This window comes from Aplysia californica, unplaced genomic scaffold, assembly GCF_000002075.1.
Source record: "Aplysia californica isolate F4 #8 unplaced genomic scaffold, AplCal3.0 scaffold00194, whole genome shotgun sequence".
NCBI classification, from domain to species: Eukaryota; Metazoa; Mollusca; class Gastropoda; order Aplysiida; family Aplysiidae; genus Aplysia; species Aplysia californica.
Genome location: NW_004797464.1, coordinates 474,703 through 491,327, shown reverse-complemented (window position 1 = coordinate 491,327; position 16,625 = coordinate 474,703). Strand labels below are relative to the sequence as shown.

The following is a 16,625-nucleotide window of genomic DNA, read 5'->3' as shown; positions in this document are numbered from 1 at the left end:
AAAAAATAAAAAAATAAAAAAATCCTGAAATACTAATATTTATTCGCTTACTTTATAAATAATATGACATTTTATATTGTGCATATCTGTGTTACAATCATTGGTAGTCTATGCGCTTTACTTTTACATAATAGTACTCATGAAAAACATGCATACACACACATGTGACATAATAATTAAATGTGGTATAAGCGGAACTTTTCCGGAAAAAACTTCTAAGTGAATAGCAGAGTTTACTCTTTTTATGTCATGTTTTGTTTTTAAAAATTAGTTAGGTTGTCATACATTATTTTCCATGTTATTCTTTCATCTTACAAAAGTGTAATATTACTTTGATTCTGGATCCCCCCCCCCCCTTTCTTACATTTTTCTTTAGTGATTAGGCCTTTTCCAGGCGTAAGATTATAATTATTTGAACGACCCCTTTAGGGGTTTTCTGGATGAATCGATCCATGTCTAGATCTACCCTCCTAGCCTAAAATTTAAAGTCTTTCACAAATGTTTATACAATGTACCAGATCTATCTATCTACCTGGTGCTACGGAATCAAGCAAGCTAAGTAATCAGATGATCGTGTTTACGATTGAGTTCACTCTATAGATATCTAGATCTAGAGTCTAGATTTAGCTAGATCTAGAGGAAGTAGAAGATGATTCAGTCCAAACAGGACTATTGGGGAGGTCAGGTCGGGACGGGTCGGTTTGCTCGACAGACTGACGGCGCAAAGTGGCTATCGTGGCACAAATCGATCGCGCCCGACTCGTTGCCTCAAAAACAAACGCGTTGTTTTCAGGCAACGAGTCGGGCGACTGTGTCCCGACCCGTTTTCATCCATGTAGTGCAAAAGGAAAAGGAAAAGGAAGTGGTAGATCTAATTTCAGGTACGAATTGTCGCCTTCGCGTCGTTATTTTTAGTTGTGGAACAAAATTTCGGTTATTTTTTTACCGAAATTGAATTATTTTTTGTCCAACTTTTGTCGAAAATTGCCTAAAATTCGAGAATTCACGAAAATGGCAAAAGTTGCGCAAAAGTTGCGCTGAGGCCAAAAGTTGCGTGCGCAACTTGCGGATTGCGCGCGCGAATTTCTCTGAGGACAGGCATACATAAACACCAGCATCATTAAGATGCCACAAGTTCATTTAACTGCTCGGAATTCAAGAGATTCAAGTTATAGCCTACTCTATTCTTACACTCTCGCTCAGTATCGGTAACCAGGAGGAGAAAATTAATATATTGGGAAGGGGCAAGGACCTTTACTGTATAACCAGCGGAGATTAAAACTTAAAAGTAAAGCTCCTTGTGTATAACCTCCTTGGGAAGGGGGCGGTATATTTACCGAAACTCACTAAAACTCGCCACAACACACCAAAACTCACAAAAATAACGTTAAATGGAATCATTCAACCGTTTTTAAAAATTAATAAACAATGTCAAAATTGTATTTCAAATGAAATGTTTGTGCATATTAAAATGATACGTTTGCAAAACAAATAAGAATAAATTGTCTTACTTCCATCATGCGTTGGTTCTTTTATATGAAACAATCATTTTTAAAAATCTCAAATGAGAGAGAGAGAGAGAGAGAGAGAGAGAGAGAGAGAGAGAGAGAGAGAGGACTGCCGACTCAATCTTCTTGCAGTGACTTGATGGACCGCAATACTTTTGTGCTTAAACCAACCTACAACAGGAATTCCTTCCCTTGATCGGATTCGGATACTGGTACGACTAGACTAAACTTCACCAATCAAATTTTGTTGAACGTCAACAAAACTTGAAAACAGCCGAAAACGATCTGCGTGAACTGCGTCGTGATCATTTGCCGCATTTGGACAACGTACGTTTCTCTTCATCATCTTTGCATGATCATTATTTTGAAAAAGAGTAAATCAAGTTCTCCACTTGTTATTGATCATCCATATCATTATCAAATGATAATATCAAGTTAAATTCATGAACGGCAGTGTTAGTGTCACTGTCGTCACTAGTCACTGTCACTGAGTCGGGAGTTACTACAACAGTAATGTCTGGGCATCTCGGCCGTCTGGACAAGTCTTTTGACTAAACTATAGAGCAGAGGGCCTACTAGATCTAAATCTAGATCTAGATCTAGAAGTTATACGCTCGCAATTTCGTGCACCGATACATTTTTTGCTATGCTATACTTACGCTTACAATGCGTGCAAGGTATCATACTTTTTGCTATCTCTCCCCCCCCCCCCCCCCCGGGGCAGTGCCACTGACTGTAGTGTCTTTAGGCCATTCCCAAAGGGGGAACATTTCTGGTTCAAGCATAGAAGAATTGTAAATGGGCTGACTCATGTCACGCTCATAACTGTGCCTGATCTACAACAGGGAACTGCTGCTTTTTCTTATCTGATCCTTACTATTGTCATTTTTCCTCTACTTCTTTTGTATGTTTGTCACTCTCTTGTGACCTGCTATTTCGGGGTTGCCTGATAGTCGAAGCAAACCTTGTGCTTTTGAAGCCAGAGAGGTGAGCAGTCTAAGTCTGATTCCCTATAAAAAGACTTCTCTGTTGACACACACCCCTTGGCGCTCATATATATATTATATATGACCTTATTTACAGTTGCGAGCACAGTAAAACCCTCTGCTTTAAATAATTAAAAAAACCAACTTTGCTGTGCATGCAATTCCGTGCTGTAATGCAAAAGATTCTGGTGAATTTTTACTTTCCCGCACACAGATGCGTGCTTCGGGGGTCAAACTGCAGTATTGTTTGCTGCAGATTGCACTTAAGCCACTAAAACTGTCGACTTTCAGGAAATTTTCAAACGTAATTGTAAAACAGGGGGGCATGTATATAACCCCCAGATTTTTTTACCCCTTCCCCCTGAAAACCCCCGATTGGTCCAAAGGGCACAACCGCAATTTACGCGAGGCATAGAGATCTTGTAGTGTGATAGAATCTAGCTCGATTTTAAAAGAAATCAAACATTTCAAAAACTGTTGATTTGGTATGGAAATGAAGTTGGTTCGTGTCCAGCACATTAATATTTAGTAGAAAATGGACAACTGGTAGCAAAGTGTGAGATTGGAGGGAAAGTAAAAGAATACCAAGATTCTCTACTACCAAGATATTGCACTTGTTCTTTGGGCGTTTGTCCACGCCGTGGCGGGCCCGCTTTGCCGCTTAGCGTATGATGGGTTATGACACTAGGGGATGCGAGGTTGGTTTAATCGTCAACTGCTTGGGGTGTGGGTGTGTTTGTTTGTGTGTGTGTGTGTGTGTGTGTACAACTTTCACTTTGTTTCGGGAGGAAAAGAGCAGTACAGAATGGTACTGTACAGGCTAAAATTATGGAACGACCATGCACAAATCGTGTGTGAGGTGACTGGTCACTGTTTTGTTTAACCTAATCTGTGACAAAGTAACAATGGACGTTGACGTGAACTTGCATCAGAAGCATCCCTTGTTCTCTGAGTGGTGGCGACCCGTGTGATTGTTTTACCATGGCACTTGATCCTCATCGTCTGACTTACATTATATTTAGTTTATTTTACCCTTGTACAAAGTCAGCAACGTGGCTATTCGAACTCAAACTCCAATGCGTGTACCGGATGTGAAGCGGGCCGGCAATTCTACCTTGGCCTTCCTCAGTTTTAAGAAAAATATTATTGACGTCAAAAGTGGACAACATTTGCAAAATCTTAAATACTACACGACAAAGGCAAAGAGGGAAATGGCAATTTGAGCTTTAAAAAGCAGTGAAAATATTAAAAATAAAAGTTTCAGAATGATTATAAATAACTATCCATAGGTAGTCTAAACCTGCTTTATTTGACGAGAAAGACAAAATTTAATCATTTATCAATTGGAAGTCCAGTTAGAAACTAAGAAGAGGAAGTTAAAACCTTTCCAAAGGTAACAAAAGTCAGTCAATGAAAGTAACGGGCATTGGAGTTTGAGTCCAAATAGCCACAGGAGGGTATTAAGATTCGAGTCCGAATAGCCACTTCGCTTTAAATAATTGGAACGTATATATTTTAAATGTATTGCTTCGGGCTTTTGTAGGATGTGTATTCAGACTACTTCAGTGAGTTAATGGAAAATTTGTAATGACTATTTAAAACTTTTTAAGAGTTCATGTTTTATTTGGTCGATTGTCTCACAGCCTTTAGTTTTGGGATTACAGTTGCAGATAAGGAAGTGAACGTTTCACTCTACTGGATTTTTTTCCGCTGGAAAAAAGAGGCTATAGACATGGCACTCAGAGAAAGCAGCTGACATGACAGCTTGATTAAGACAAATTTTGTCTAATTTTCTTATATATTTGTGAAAGCATTTCTATTAGTTTATGGCCAAGACACTGGCAGGAAAAGGAGGAGGGTATAGCATGCAGGTGTGAGTCTAAATCTGAACTTTTTTCGGATGAATTTTATATGATGTCCACAAGAAAAAATTATGGAATTTTCTCTTTTCCATTTTATCATATTTTCAGGTTTTGAGATATGAAGCTCAAAGTCAAATGGGATCATCAAAGTCGAGTTGTAGACCTTGGGGACAGAGGAGTGGCAGTTGTCACCCTTGGCGAATTGAAACAAATTGTGGCTTCCGAGTTTCAAGCTGAAGATCAGTAAGCTAATTTCTAAACTGAATTTTATGCTCATGTTTCATATGTTGTTTATTGGTAGTTCAGGGTCAGTAATGTAATTTTCTGAACATAATTTTTTCACCCATGTTGTTCTTTGTTTAAAAAAAAATTCCTTTTCAGTTAGCGTTGTGAATGTTGAGAAAAACTTCTTTTCAACATTACAGCAATAGAAAGAAAATGATTTAGCAAATCACAGAACATTACAGTCTTATTGTAATAGTCTTATTTTTGTTTACTGGCTTTAGTATTCTGAAAATATCATATCTAGTGTTTTTTTCTTAGTATTATAAGAATGTTGAACTAGTAGTCATATCAGGCTCTGATAATAAATATACAGTCATAGAAACCTTTCTTCATTCATGTATATATGGATATATATATATATATATATATATATATATATATATATATATATATATATATATATATATATATATATATATGTATATTTTGATGGTGGTTCTTGAGTCTTTTGGTCTATTAGTGGAACTACATGTTATCTCTGAGACTTGGTTTTCTGACTTTTATTCGAGGTGTAATATACTTTTGTGACATTCTTTGGCAGCCAGACAAAAAGCAAAGCTATAGAAGTGGTTGTATCACAAGCATTGCGGGTGGATACTGGGTTGCCTAGAACAGCCTTTTCTGTCTTCATAGCTTCAACTACTGTAATCTTTTCTTGTTGTAATGTGCCTATTGTTGTCCTTATAACTTTATATAAACTGCTACTCAATGACAACTGGATGGATTCCTCTCCTCAGAGACTTCCAGCTGAGTTTGAACAAGCGTGATGCTCTTCAAGGAGAGGATCAGGTCTTGTTGGAATTCGGCATGGTGTCAGGTGATTTGGTCCATGTCATTGGTGCCAGTGTACCAGAAGCAGCCATCGAAGCCGCCGCGATCACCAGACAACAGCCCGTCGATTCTCGCACATCCAGCAGTTCCAGCCAAGCATTTTTCTCTGCTTCTACCGAGGGTAGTGCAGCTTCAAGTGCTTCGCCGTCAGCCGCATCACAGTCGCTGGAAGTAGAGGGTGGATCATCAGACTTGTCACACCGAGAGAGCGAAATGGTAATATGATGGTAGATTTTAGCTTTTCTATCCTCTTAAATGATTATTTAATTGTTGAGCAGTCAGAAAAAAAGTGCCTTAAGTGGATGAAATGGGGTTCTAAAATTTCCCTCAAATGACAAAATTTTGTGCTTTTTGGTATGAAAGTTCCTTGCTGGAGTAATAAGTATCTTGTCAAATGACGAGAAAGAGAACTGTTTTTTTCATCAGCTCACATTTTGAATTTGGTGGCAATTTTACCTCTTCTATCTCTGTCTCTTTGATTATCTCAGTCTTCACAGTTGTGTGTTGGATATGTTTTTGACATCCATTATCAGTTGAATTATTTTTGTTTTGACGCTCTGTTTAGGGCATTAAATATGTTAAAAAGGTTAATAAATATAAACTTTTTGTCTTTTGTGGAATTTTCTACTCTTTGGATTATATATTTTTTAGGTATAAACAAAATTTATCTTTCAGTTATTGTTTTCAGGACTTCAGTGAAGCAGATGATGTCGAGAAAGAGTTACTTCAAGCAAAAATAGGCCAGGCAGAAATCAACAGGTAAAAAAAAGAAAGGTTTTCTTGCGGATGAATAATGTTTTGCCAGAGAGAATAGTTTAGTTTTGCAGTAGAATGCAAAGTTGGGCTTTGTTGAAATGAAACAGAATAGGATTTTCGTGAGCTTAGTGCTATCATACACTGTCTATTTTTCTGATTTTGATTTAAATCACTTTGAAAACACTGAATTCTAGTCATGAAAATGGGAATTTGTACATAATGAAATTAAAATTCTCCGGGATAAGCTTCACTTCCAACAGATGGACACACATAGTCTAGATATGTACCTTGGTTTAATGTACAAATTTACAGGGTACTGCTTGGTCTTTTTTTGATGTAAGATGTTTCACATTGAAGTCAAAGTGGATTCACATGTCTCTCATTTAATGCGAACATGTTATCTCTCAGCCTTTTATGATTATTGTTGAGTTGTTTTCCAGCATGCTAGCCTGAAGTCTGCTACTTGTCACCATCTCAGCTTGATATTCTGTTGGATGTCATGTGTTGTCTCTTTAAAATGAACTGTTCTTTTTTTTGTACAAGTTATTCCTTGAGGTTAAAAAAAACCAAACAAGCAGCTAACTGGAGGGTGCTACTGGTACCTCCCACCTCTTCATTTTCCTTCTCTTGTTTCTGCCTGTCTTGTCTTGCTTTCCCTTGAATAAAGGCTATTGGTGTGCCAATGTGCCTAAAAAAAACCCCAACAAAACAACACAACATATGCCCTTTTTTCATTTTAGATACCTGAAGGAGCCCCTGGTTGTGCGTGAGTCTACGGGCTCACAGGTCCCGATCTCTCTCAGTCAGCTGTACCAGTCCGCAGGCTGCACCTTGTCCACTGATGCCCTGTGGGTGGCTGTGCACTGCCTCATGCTCGAGTCTGGCTTTACTTGCCGGCAGGTAACAGTCTTTTTTGGGAGACCTACTGTAAATGATGATCAAGTTTTGTTTGCAAGCAAAGCAGCTCTGAGGTTTTTCTTCTTTTTTTGTTGCTGCTGTTGTCGCCTTCTCCTCCTCTTCTGCACCTCATACTAGATCTCTGGGATATTTCGCCTTTTTGGAACTTACTTCATATAAAACTTAATGACGAAACAGTTGTCTTTTAAAAAATGAAAAATTTACCTGAGCTGAAGTTCTTGCTTTTTCTGGACAGACTGAAAAGCTGTAAATATTGAAATGTCAGCACATATGATTGTACCATTAGTATGAGTCTGACTGGACTATTATGCCTTTTCAATAATGCATGCTTATTATTTTTTATACATGCATGATCAGTAAAAGTTCCATCCTGTGTTTATCCAAGATTATATTATTTCTCATTGTTTCTAGCTTGATGTTATTGGTAGTTGAAGACCACACTATTGTATTAACAATTATTTTGCTCTTGTCATGTCTTTTTTCTTGTTCCTGTCATTTTTTTCTAGTTATCTTGGGTAGTTGGAAAAAAGAAAACAACAAAAATACACATAATTTTTTGTTCCTCCCATAATTTTTTTACACTTGAATGTACATTTTGTTTGATTTTTAGCAATTACATGCTGTGCAGAATCTTTTTGGAGGTTGTTTGTAATGAGACCTTCTGTTACCAGAGTCCAGTAAATACGGGGTCTATGCCAGACAACTGGAAGCGACCGGGCTACTACAGATGTGAGTACACCTATCAAGTGGCTACTGACGTCAGCGCCCCCTGCTCAGTCACTGGAGTCACGCTCGGCTCTACTATTGCTGTAAATGGTGAGGAGTAGATACGTTTTTTGAGCTTAATAACAATATATGGGTATTTTTTCATGCAGGATGGATGTTAATTTAAATTGAGAACCTTCTTTCCATGCTGTAAATCTATGATTTCACTACAGTGTTCAAATGCTGTGATATAACATTGTGCTGTCACTTATCTTTCTGCATTTGGTGAGTTTGGAATTTAGAATTCTCAGGCATAAATTCAATTTTGCCATCTTTTTTACATTACTCTCTATCACATTTTGTTATCATAGACTTTCATCTTTTTTCTTTTTTTTTTCTGGTTGATTTGGTTTATTTAAGTTTTGAAACATTTTAGCTTTGACCTGTTTGAAACATGAAAAGTTTAGGAGTAAAAGCAGTCTCAAACAAATGGCTCACTGACATTTTCATGGTTTAAAAGTATGGAAGAAAGTCCACAGCTCTCTTTAGTGCAAGAGCAGAGTGCTTGAATTTTTCACAGAAGAACTTTAAATTGGGAGTCCAGCATGTGCAGTTTGTCTTTGAATATTGATGTCAATAACTTTGGATAGATCTGGGGTGAATTTTCAACTTTCTATCGTACACTTTTTATTTGCAGTGAGATGTATGAAGATGCTTAATATAAGCATTAGGGCGAAATGTGGCTGTTATTATCTTATCTTGCAACGACAGCAACAAATCTTTGTACTGATAATTTTTTCTATGGCATGCCATATTATGAAACTGGGATTCAACTCCCCAAATTGTCTCATAGTCTTTTTCAGGGTTAAGATTAATGTCCGCCTAACTCCACCGTCTGTCGCATCCTAACTTTGTAAATTCTTAAGACTTTCTTTTCTTTTCAGACCTTTGTGGTAAGTTTGTCAAACAAAAAAGTTTTAACTGATTCAGCCTTCAGCGTCACTCACAGTGGCTGACTGTCTTCTGTGTTTTGACGCAGAGCCCTTTTTTCTGGTGTCATTAAATAGTACTATTAGTATTCTTTATTCTGTACATTTCTATGTGCCACACAGGATTTGATCAAATTTAGATATTTCTTTATGAACTTTTTGTGACAGCACCTGTGAAGTCACGAAGTGGTAACAAATAATTCATGTCGGGAGTCAAAATTATCTACAGGCTGAATCAGTCAAGTCAATGGACACAAATGTCGTTTTGTTCACTGCAGGTGTGGCTCAGACCGAGTCAGGCTTCAACACAGAAACTTTTCACCTCACGTCGTCTCATTTTGTGCGGGGCCTTAGCAGTGGTGAGTGATTTACTATGTTACAGAATAATTATCTTGCACATGCAGTTGCTGACCAGCTTTACAGTCATACTTTTATTTGGCTGAGAAAGCTGGACAATTACAAAAGAGACAGTAAATTGAAATATGTGCGAATGTGGCTTATGTGATTCTGAGTTTCATAGAAGAAAAAGAAAACAAATGAGGCTGTACATGTGGAAGGTTATCTGTAATGATGATACCTAAGTAATAGCAATAAAAAAGAGACCAATGTATTTTTTGACAGTTCTTGTGGCAAGGGTCCTGAATATCTGGCCACAACTGGAAAGAATGGTGGAAAAAGATGTTGAGGAAGGTGAAGAATAATTATTGAAAAGTTAAAAATTCTCTTGCAACTGGAAATAGTCAGGGTACTGTAACACTTATGAGGAGGATCAAAATTACCATAGAAGGGAAAGACGTCATCACCCGTGTCTGTTCTGTACCAGATACTAGAGAGCAAGAGCAGCAATTTCCATACCAAATTGTAGTTAATCCCGAGAACATATAATATGCACTTAATAAGCCCCAGTTTGCAAGTTCACTCACCACTGTTATTGTCATTGATGTTTCCTTGTAGATGTGCCAACAGTGTTCAGAGCCCTTGACAAACTTTCCCTGGTCATCAAAGACAAAATCTGTCTTCCTCTGACTAATGAAGTGGTTACAGGTAATTTTTTTGTTCCTCTATTTTTGTTAATTTTTTATTTTATTTGGGGGAAAAAAAAAAACCCTCTGGTATTTGCACGAACCAGCTCCTGAGTGTTGTTCAGCTTACATGGAGAAAATGTCTGTGTTTAAATGACATTCCTCATTGGTTTGGTCTGTGCAGTGAAACAAAGTTGCTCTTCAGCTTATCACGAGTTGGGGCTAAAAAACAAATTTAGGAGTAATAGATATTGTTCTTATTTCTATAGATCAAGAGCTGAACGGAAGTCTCCCCTTTTCCTTTGATCAAAAAACATTTTGTGGCTAATGTTGCAGGTTTTCTTTTGTTGTTGTATTGTTGAGTGTTTTCTCAGTGAGTCTAAGAGCAAAATTATATGAATGTGTCATCTTGAAAGTCGAGGACATGGGTTCAGATTTGATATATTGAGGATTGATAGAAAAGAACAGCAGAAAAATACTGCATATAGGCCTCTTACAATCTCATAGTGAAATCTGGGAGTGACAGCAGGCACAGTGCATATATATGAATTAATCTAGAGGTCACCTGTGCAGTATCATGACACAGGAACACAACATCTCTCAATAAACTATACTATTGCATTATTTCTGATTGCAGAGGAGGAGAGCCCTGTTTCTTTAGTTTGGTTTAATATGTCTCGCTTGTGTCGAAACCCAGTGTACATTTTGTCATCATTCCATATTGTGGGGCATTATTTGTGAGCAGGTGTTCTCTAACTATTCTCCTACAGTTTCTTGAAAAAGCTGAATGAATACTTCTTTTATAGGCATAGGAGGTTTTGACCCACCTGTAGCATGCTTTTATTTTAAATAAAACTTGCATAACTTTTTGACTGTTTTCAGCTGCAGGCTACAGGGAGAGGCAAGGATTGCTTGCTTTACCGTGGGAAGTTCAGGTTAGTTTTCTTTTCCTTTCAAGTTTTGTTTGGTTTAAGCCGTAAAAGTATAAGACATGAACAGCTTTTCAAACTTTCAGATTAATCTAGCTACAAATCTCATATTTTGCAAACGCAGATATTTGCATTTGTTAATTATTATAGGGAAATATTTTTGATGCATGGTCTTCCTCTATCGCCTGTTCCCAATGACATATGTGCATATATTATCTGTAAAAGCTATGCAACTTGTAAGATTCATGCAAAGTATTATAGCGCCACAGATAACATAGACTACATGTTCGAGTCAGTGCCTTTGTTGGCTAGGCCTTCCACCTTTCCCTCCCCAGTTGCGTGTGTTGTCCTGTCTAGATGCTCGCAGCTTGTGCCGTTTGGGTCAGACATGCCATGAGCTGTGTACTGTGTACAAAGACAAAATCATCTGGAGGCGTCTTCACCTCATGCACTTTGGAGGTAAAAAGGGCAAGTTTGAAAGGCTTTAGGATAAAATGCGTTATTTCCTTACAGGAAAAAATTTTGAAAAAATTGATTGTTTGGTTCATGATATATAGGCTGTTGAAGAAAAATACTGAGTCAAAGTAGTACAAAATTATTGGATGCAGAACGTTTTGTGACCAAATATTTTAATTCAGATAAGATTAAAGATTCTGCTGTTGGTCTTAAGGGTAAAAAGAAGTTCAAATACTAGAGATGAACCTTTTGTCTCTAAACCCTTCAAGTTATACCTCTGCCTGTTGACAGGAGCGTTACACTCACACATTTACTGATTAGAATAGCTCCTTTGTATAGAGATAACAGTCATCATCAAATGCATAGGGAAAAATTGGATTAAAGGTCCCGCCTGTCCTTTTGTTTCTTTCAATAGTCAATTCTAGTATGTCTTAATGTTTGCACTTCGGTTGACTTTTATAGAACTCACTGTGAAATATCCTGTGTTCTTAGTTTTCTTCTTCATCATTCTCTTGTTACTAGATTTTAAAAAAAAGTGCTTTAGTGTGCTGATGTATGAAAGTCCTTATGGTTACTGATGACAATATCTGGATGTATAACTATAACAATGGCGTAATAATGTTAACAATATTATCCTGTAATGTCTGTCTTTCAGAACCGACAAACAGTTCACTTAGTCAGGACTGGTTTCAGGTGAGTGCTGTTGTTTGAATTGAAAACGTAATGACTAGCTCTAACAAAATTGTCTTTTGTTGTTGTTGTAAACTGGAACAAATTAGCTTTTAGAAGTGAGTGTAACTTCTAATATATTCAAATATCCAATCTTTATAATGTTTGTGTTATTCATTGAATATAGACATCCTGCTACAAAAACTAAGATAGAAAGATGTATACTGCCATGTAGATTAAAAAGTCTGGAAAATTGATTTGACCCAGATTCTTATACACTTATTTTTTTTTATTCAAAGGACAAAGTGATGTTAGACTGATGCTTTGAATTTCTAATTTCTTTTAAGATTTAGCTTAACAATGGAGAAGCATGTTTCATGTCAGCTGTGTGTTTGATTTACTGTTTCTTTTGGTCTTGGTATGTCTACATCATGTCTTTTGTTTTATTTAGAACGACATGAGTAGAATACATATCTAAATCTACCGTTTAGTGGACTTATTTTGGTGGGTGCAAGTAATTGTGTATTTCACATATGTTGTTTATCAGAAAGTATCCTAAAGGCTGCTTTGAAGAAAAAATATTAACTCATTATCTCTAAGGGGGGTAAACCCACTGTGCTGAGGCGCTCTTTTGGTACAAAATTTAAAAGTGACATATACATCACTAAATTGGTCATTGAATCAAAACAAGTGAACTTAGTTTGATAATTCTTCATCCAATGGAGGAACTCCTAGTAGTAGAGACCTGTTTTTGGCAATTGCTGAAAAGTAATTTGATGTCGAAGTCGTCGTAAAGTAATCTGCCGGAGCCGCTGTGGCTGCTCACCGGCACAACGGCTCCAACAGCGAGCAATGAGGATGTTCTAAGATATGATTGATTGGAAGCATTCATCCTTATCTTCCAATAGACTCTTTCTTTCTCTCTCTCTCTGTGACTGTATATATATATATATATATATATATATATATATATATATATATATATATTTATATATATATATATATATATTTATATATATATATATATATATATTATATATATATATGCCTGTGTATATGTGTATATATAAGACTTGTTGGTCTTGATTTCTTTGTATCTGCTTTTGGTTCCCATCACAGCTGTACAGAGACAACTTCATCACTCGGAAGCGGAGAGAAGAGGAAATACGCAGGCACCAGCATCTTATTGACCCCATGTGGCCGCATACAGGGCTGATTGGGTCAAGGCCATTTGCTCCTTTGGCGCCCTTCCCTCATGTGATAGGTGGAGATTATGATCTGAACCCCGAGTTTGCGTCTGGTATGTACTTCTCTATACATGCACACGTGCACACATATGACCTTAATCTGTTGTGAGCACGGTAAAACTCATACCAAATAACATGCATGATGCATTGAGGCAACATGACTTGCCATCTTATGAATGTCTCAATTTATGAATGCCGTCAAAATTGTCCAATAAGGCCACTCGTTGTCGAGGAGAAAAGTAGTTGCCTTGTACTGTGTCATTATGAATTTTTAAAAAATGAAAGGGGGGAAGTGAACGTGGTCATTTGTACAGTTGAATGACTTGGACAAGTGGCAGTCAGAGCAGGTTTGACTGTAGTCTGACTAGAGTAAAGAGAAGCATGTGGATACGATATTGATCATTAAGTATTGGGAAAAAGTAAGACAGGTGGACAGAAACAAGAGAGAGAAAGGAAACAATGAGGGCCTGTCAGTGGCACCCTGCAACCACCTGCCCACTCTCAATTTATGATTTGCCAATAATAATTAAGTGTTAGAGTGTTGGCTTTGTTACGATTCGCATTTTCATTTCACTGAAATTTTCAGACATGGTGATAAGGAATGAATGCACCACTTGCTACTTTGTTGTTATAGTGTATTGGTTCTCTAATTGTGCAGGCACAGATGCTCACACATAAGTATAATCTATATATTTTACACTTTGTGTAAACCCACGTTGAAGACTAGCAAATATATTAATATTACTGAACTAGCTTATTCAAAGTGTTAGATGTGGCCAAGTCTAGAAGTGTTAAAAATGATTTTGATTTTAAAAAAAATCTATCTTCTAAATTTACTCATATCGCATTTTGTGGTTTTTTAGATATCTAAAAGACTGATTTCTTTGGAAAAGGAAAGCAGTAAATGTTCCCAGTAGGCAAAATATATGTAGAATGGTTCCCATTTAATATAGGCTACTATGCTAAGTAAATTTATTTATCTGGTTTTTCATACGACACATTATAGTCAAAGGGCAACAATAGTGGCCTGATTCATTTATGATAGTTTTCAGTAAATATAAAAAAACTTCCTTATTTCATGTTTTTTCTGATCTTTAGTCTTTAGCCTAACCGATGTTTATTTTATAAGTTGCAAGTTTGATTGCTGTATGTTTACATTTCATGACTTGAAATGCTTTTGAGAGTCAGTTTAATTTTGGCCTCACTGAGTCTGACATACCGTTACCCATTATATCAGGTTGGCAATACAGGTCTGACTCTAGCTGTACAATAGCAGCATGCTGACGATTCAAGTCTGACTTCAGTCATTATTATGATTATTACAGCATTTAGGAGAAACAAGTCTGTCCCAGGACAAAATTGTAGCATGTTATGGTTAACTTGTGTTTAAATAATAATCTTCAATAATGTTCTTCAGATCATATTATCTTACCGCTTGCCCTTTCTTATCCAGGAATTCACCACCCTATGGGTCGGCTCGCCCACGGTCAGCGAGGGCCAGGCATTCCTTCAGGGCCCAACGTAGACCCGTTCTCCCCTCTCGTGGGCCGAGACGCGCTGCCAGGACGACCCTTGGGGGGCAGGAGCAACATGACAGGCTCTCCATTTGCCAGCAGCAACAGAAGATTTTTTTAGCAGCGCCACATATGATGCTTATCAGGCAAAATTTATATTTTAAAGAATCTTTTCCTTTCAGCTACTTGACAAGTGCCTTTGTTACCTTTCACTTGAAAAAGATAGGTAGAGGTATCAAAGTTCAAAAACTTTAAAGCAAGAAAATAGATATTGATGTAGCCGTAGGTAAGTTATTTACTGACAATTTAATAAAAGTATAAAACACTGAAGGATGCAGTTTTTGAAGGCCTTATCATTATGGAAGCTTTTGCCTAGTACCAGCTGGAAAAGGTGGACGACAGAATGTTTTGTTTTATCTATTTAGGCATTTAGTGACTCCTGAATGTGAAAAGAACATCCTTGATTCTTCATGAAGCAAGTTATACTTTTGTATGGAATTCAAATATTTACTAGATTTAATAGCTTATATTTTGACAAAATAAAAACAAAACATCTTTTTGACTTTCCTAACAGCCAAAAGACAGAGCTTGCATCTGTTTGCTTTGTTATGGGTTTGCTGGTGCTGGTATGATGAAGAAGAGTCAAGAGAGTTGAAATATGGTTGAGGAAAAGGGGAAGGGTGGGAGAGCAGGGGGGATAGCTGGAGGATTGTTGTTTTCAAATCCCATTAGCTATGAGCATTTCGCTCTTGGCAGCGTAGCTGGAGGATAGAATGAGAGAGAATGTGAGATGGTGAAGAGAGAGAGAGAGAGCGAGAGAGAGCGAGAGAGAGAGAGAGAGAGAGAGAGAGAGAGAGAGAGAGAGAGTAAATGGTACCAAAACTGGAAAAGGAAACTCTTTAACCTCTTCGTTGCATTATGACATACCTGGTACGTTATGAAAATAAAATGCGTAATTTTGAACGCTGTGCCGTACCATGTATGTTACGAATGTAGGCAAAATTGGCCGCTCCTGGTTGCCTATATGATGTTACATGTATGTCACACTAATAACCTGGCTCTAATTCTTCTGTACTGAGTTTTAGCGACAAGGGCTGCGTAGATTCGTATTCTGAAATAAAAGATGCGCGTATCGGTACCAAATTTGCTAGTATTACTTTACTCTTAGGCTTGCGTGTGATCAATAAACACAGATCTATCTAAGCTTGTGGGCGGCAAGTACTCTTGTAAAATGTAAACATTGAAATGACTTTAAAAAGTCAAATAATTCACTTTTTGACTTAGATTTGCAGGTTATTGGAAATTATGAGTAAGATGGGAGGACATGGGGAATAAAAAAAAGTGAGAAAAGTGACAATCGAAGACCCGGTGTCAGAAATATGTCATGAGTAATCTAGATCTAGACCACGCGTCCATTAACACTGAGACATTAGACTGCTGTCCTGGGAAACGAGCTCAGTTGAAAATCAGTGCTGACAGTGGGAACGTATACCCACTGGCATCGAAAGGGTCAAAAGTTTTTTGTACTTGTTTTGTTGTGTATTTTCACTCTGTTGATTATCTAAAGAAACACAATAAAAAGTTAAAACGTTCACACTTTTGGGTGACATTATTCCTCTTGTAGTTTGTACCCAGTTTGCCTTTGACTTAACGAGAGGAATAATTATGTAAAGAGTCTTTTCTTAGCAGATTCCACTCCCCATCAGAAAACATCTCATCAGGAACTTGAGCTCATGACATCACCAGATTACAACTTCAGCAGCTTGGTCAATGACAACAGTGCGTGTGTGGTCTTTTTTTTTTTGGGGGGGGGTACTAGATCTACGGTACTTGCAACACAATGAGTAATAAGAAATGCGGAAGATCAGAGGAGTTACAAGAGAGTAATAAACACAAAAAAGAAAGAGGAGAAATAAGGATGACAGATGTTTGATAGAACAGAAGGAGC

At 37.3% G+C, this 16,625-nt stretch overlaps 1 protein-coding gene across 2 annotated transcripts; it reads left to right on the top strand.

The window, feature by feature from the left end:
• Positions 1-1,730: 1,730 nt before the first annotated feature.
• On the top strand, positions 1,731-16,269 carry LOC101848520 (F-box only protein 7). 2 transcript variants are annotated; one of them, XM_005098827.3, is made up of 13 exons: positions 1,731-1,835; positions 4,465-4,599; positions 5,379-5,688; positions 6,161-6,231; positions 6,969-7,128; positions 7,818-7,962; positions 9,119-9,199; positions 9,795-9,884; positions 10,745-10,797; positions 11,127-11,250; positions 11,903-11,940; positions 13,036-13,216; positions 14,617-16,269. In XM_005098827.3, exons 2-13 carry the CDS (start codon positions 4,475-4,477, stop codon positions 14,796-14,798), a joined length of 1,560 nt encoding a protein of 519 aa, XP_005098884.1. In that variant the 5' UTR covers positions 1,731-1,835; positions 4,465-4,474; the 3' UTR covers positions 14,799-16,269. The 2 variants fall into 2 exon arrangements, with proteins under 2 accessions (XP_005098884.1, XP_012938251.1); XM_013082797.2 differs by having other exon boundaries at positions 11,127-11,259.
• Positions 16,270-16,625: the final 356 nt, after the last annotated feature.

Coding starts and splice junctions, on each gene's coding strand:
- LOC101848520 (XM_013082797.2), top strand. CDS start 4,475: ATGAAGCTCAAAGTCAAATGGGATCATCAAAGTCGAGTTGTAGACCTT. Junction 7,129..7,817: donor CTGGCTTTACTTGCCGGCAG/GTAACAGTCTTT, acceptor TTCTGTTACCAG/AGTCCAGTAAATACGGGGTC. Junction 11,260..11,902: donor GCACTTTGGAGGTAAAAAGG/GCAAGTTTGAAA, acceptor TCTGTCTTTCAG/AACCGACAAACAGTTCACTT.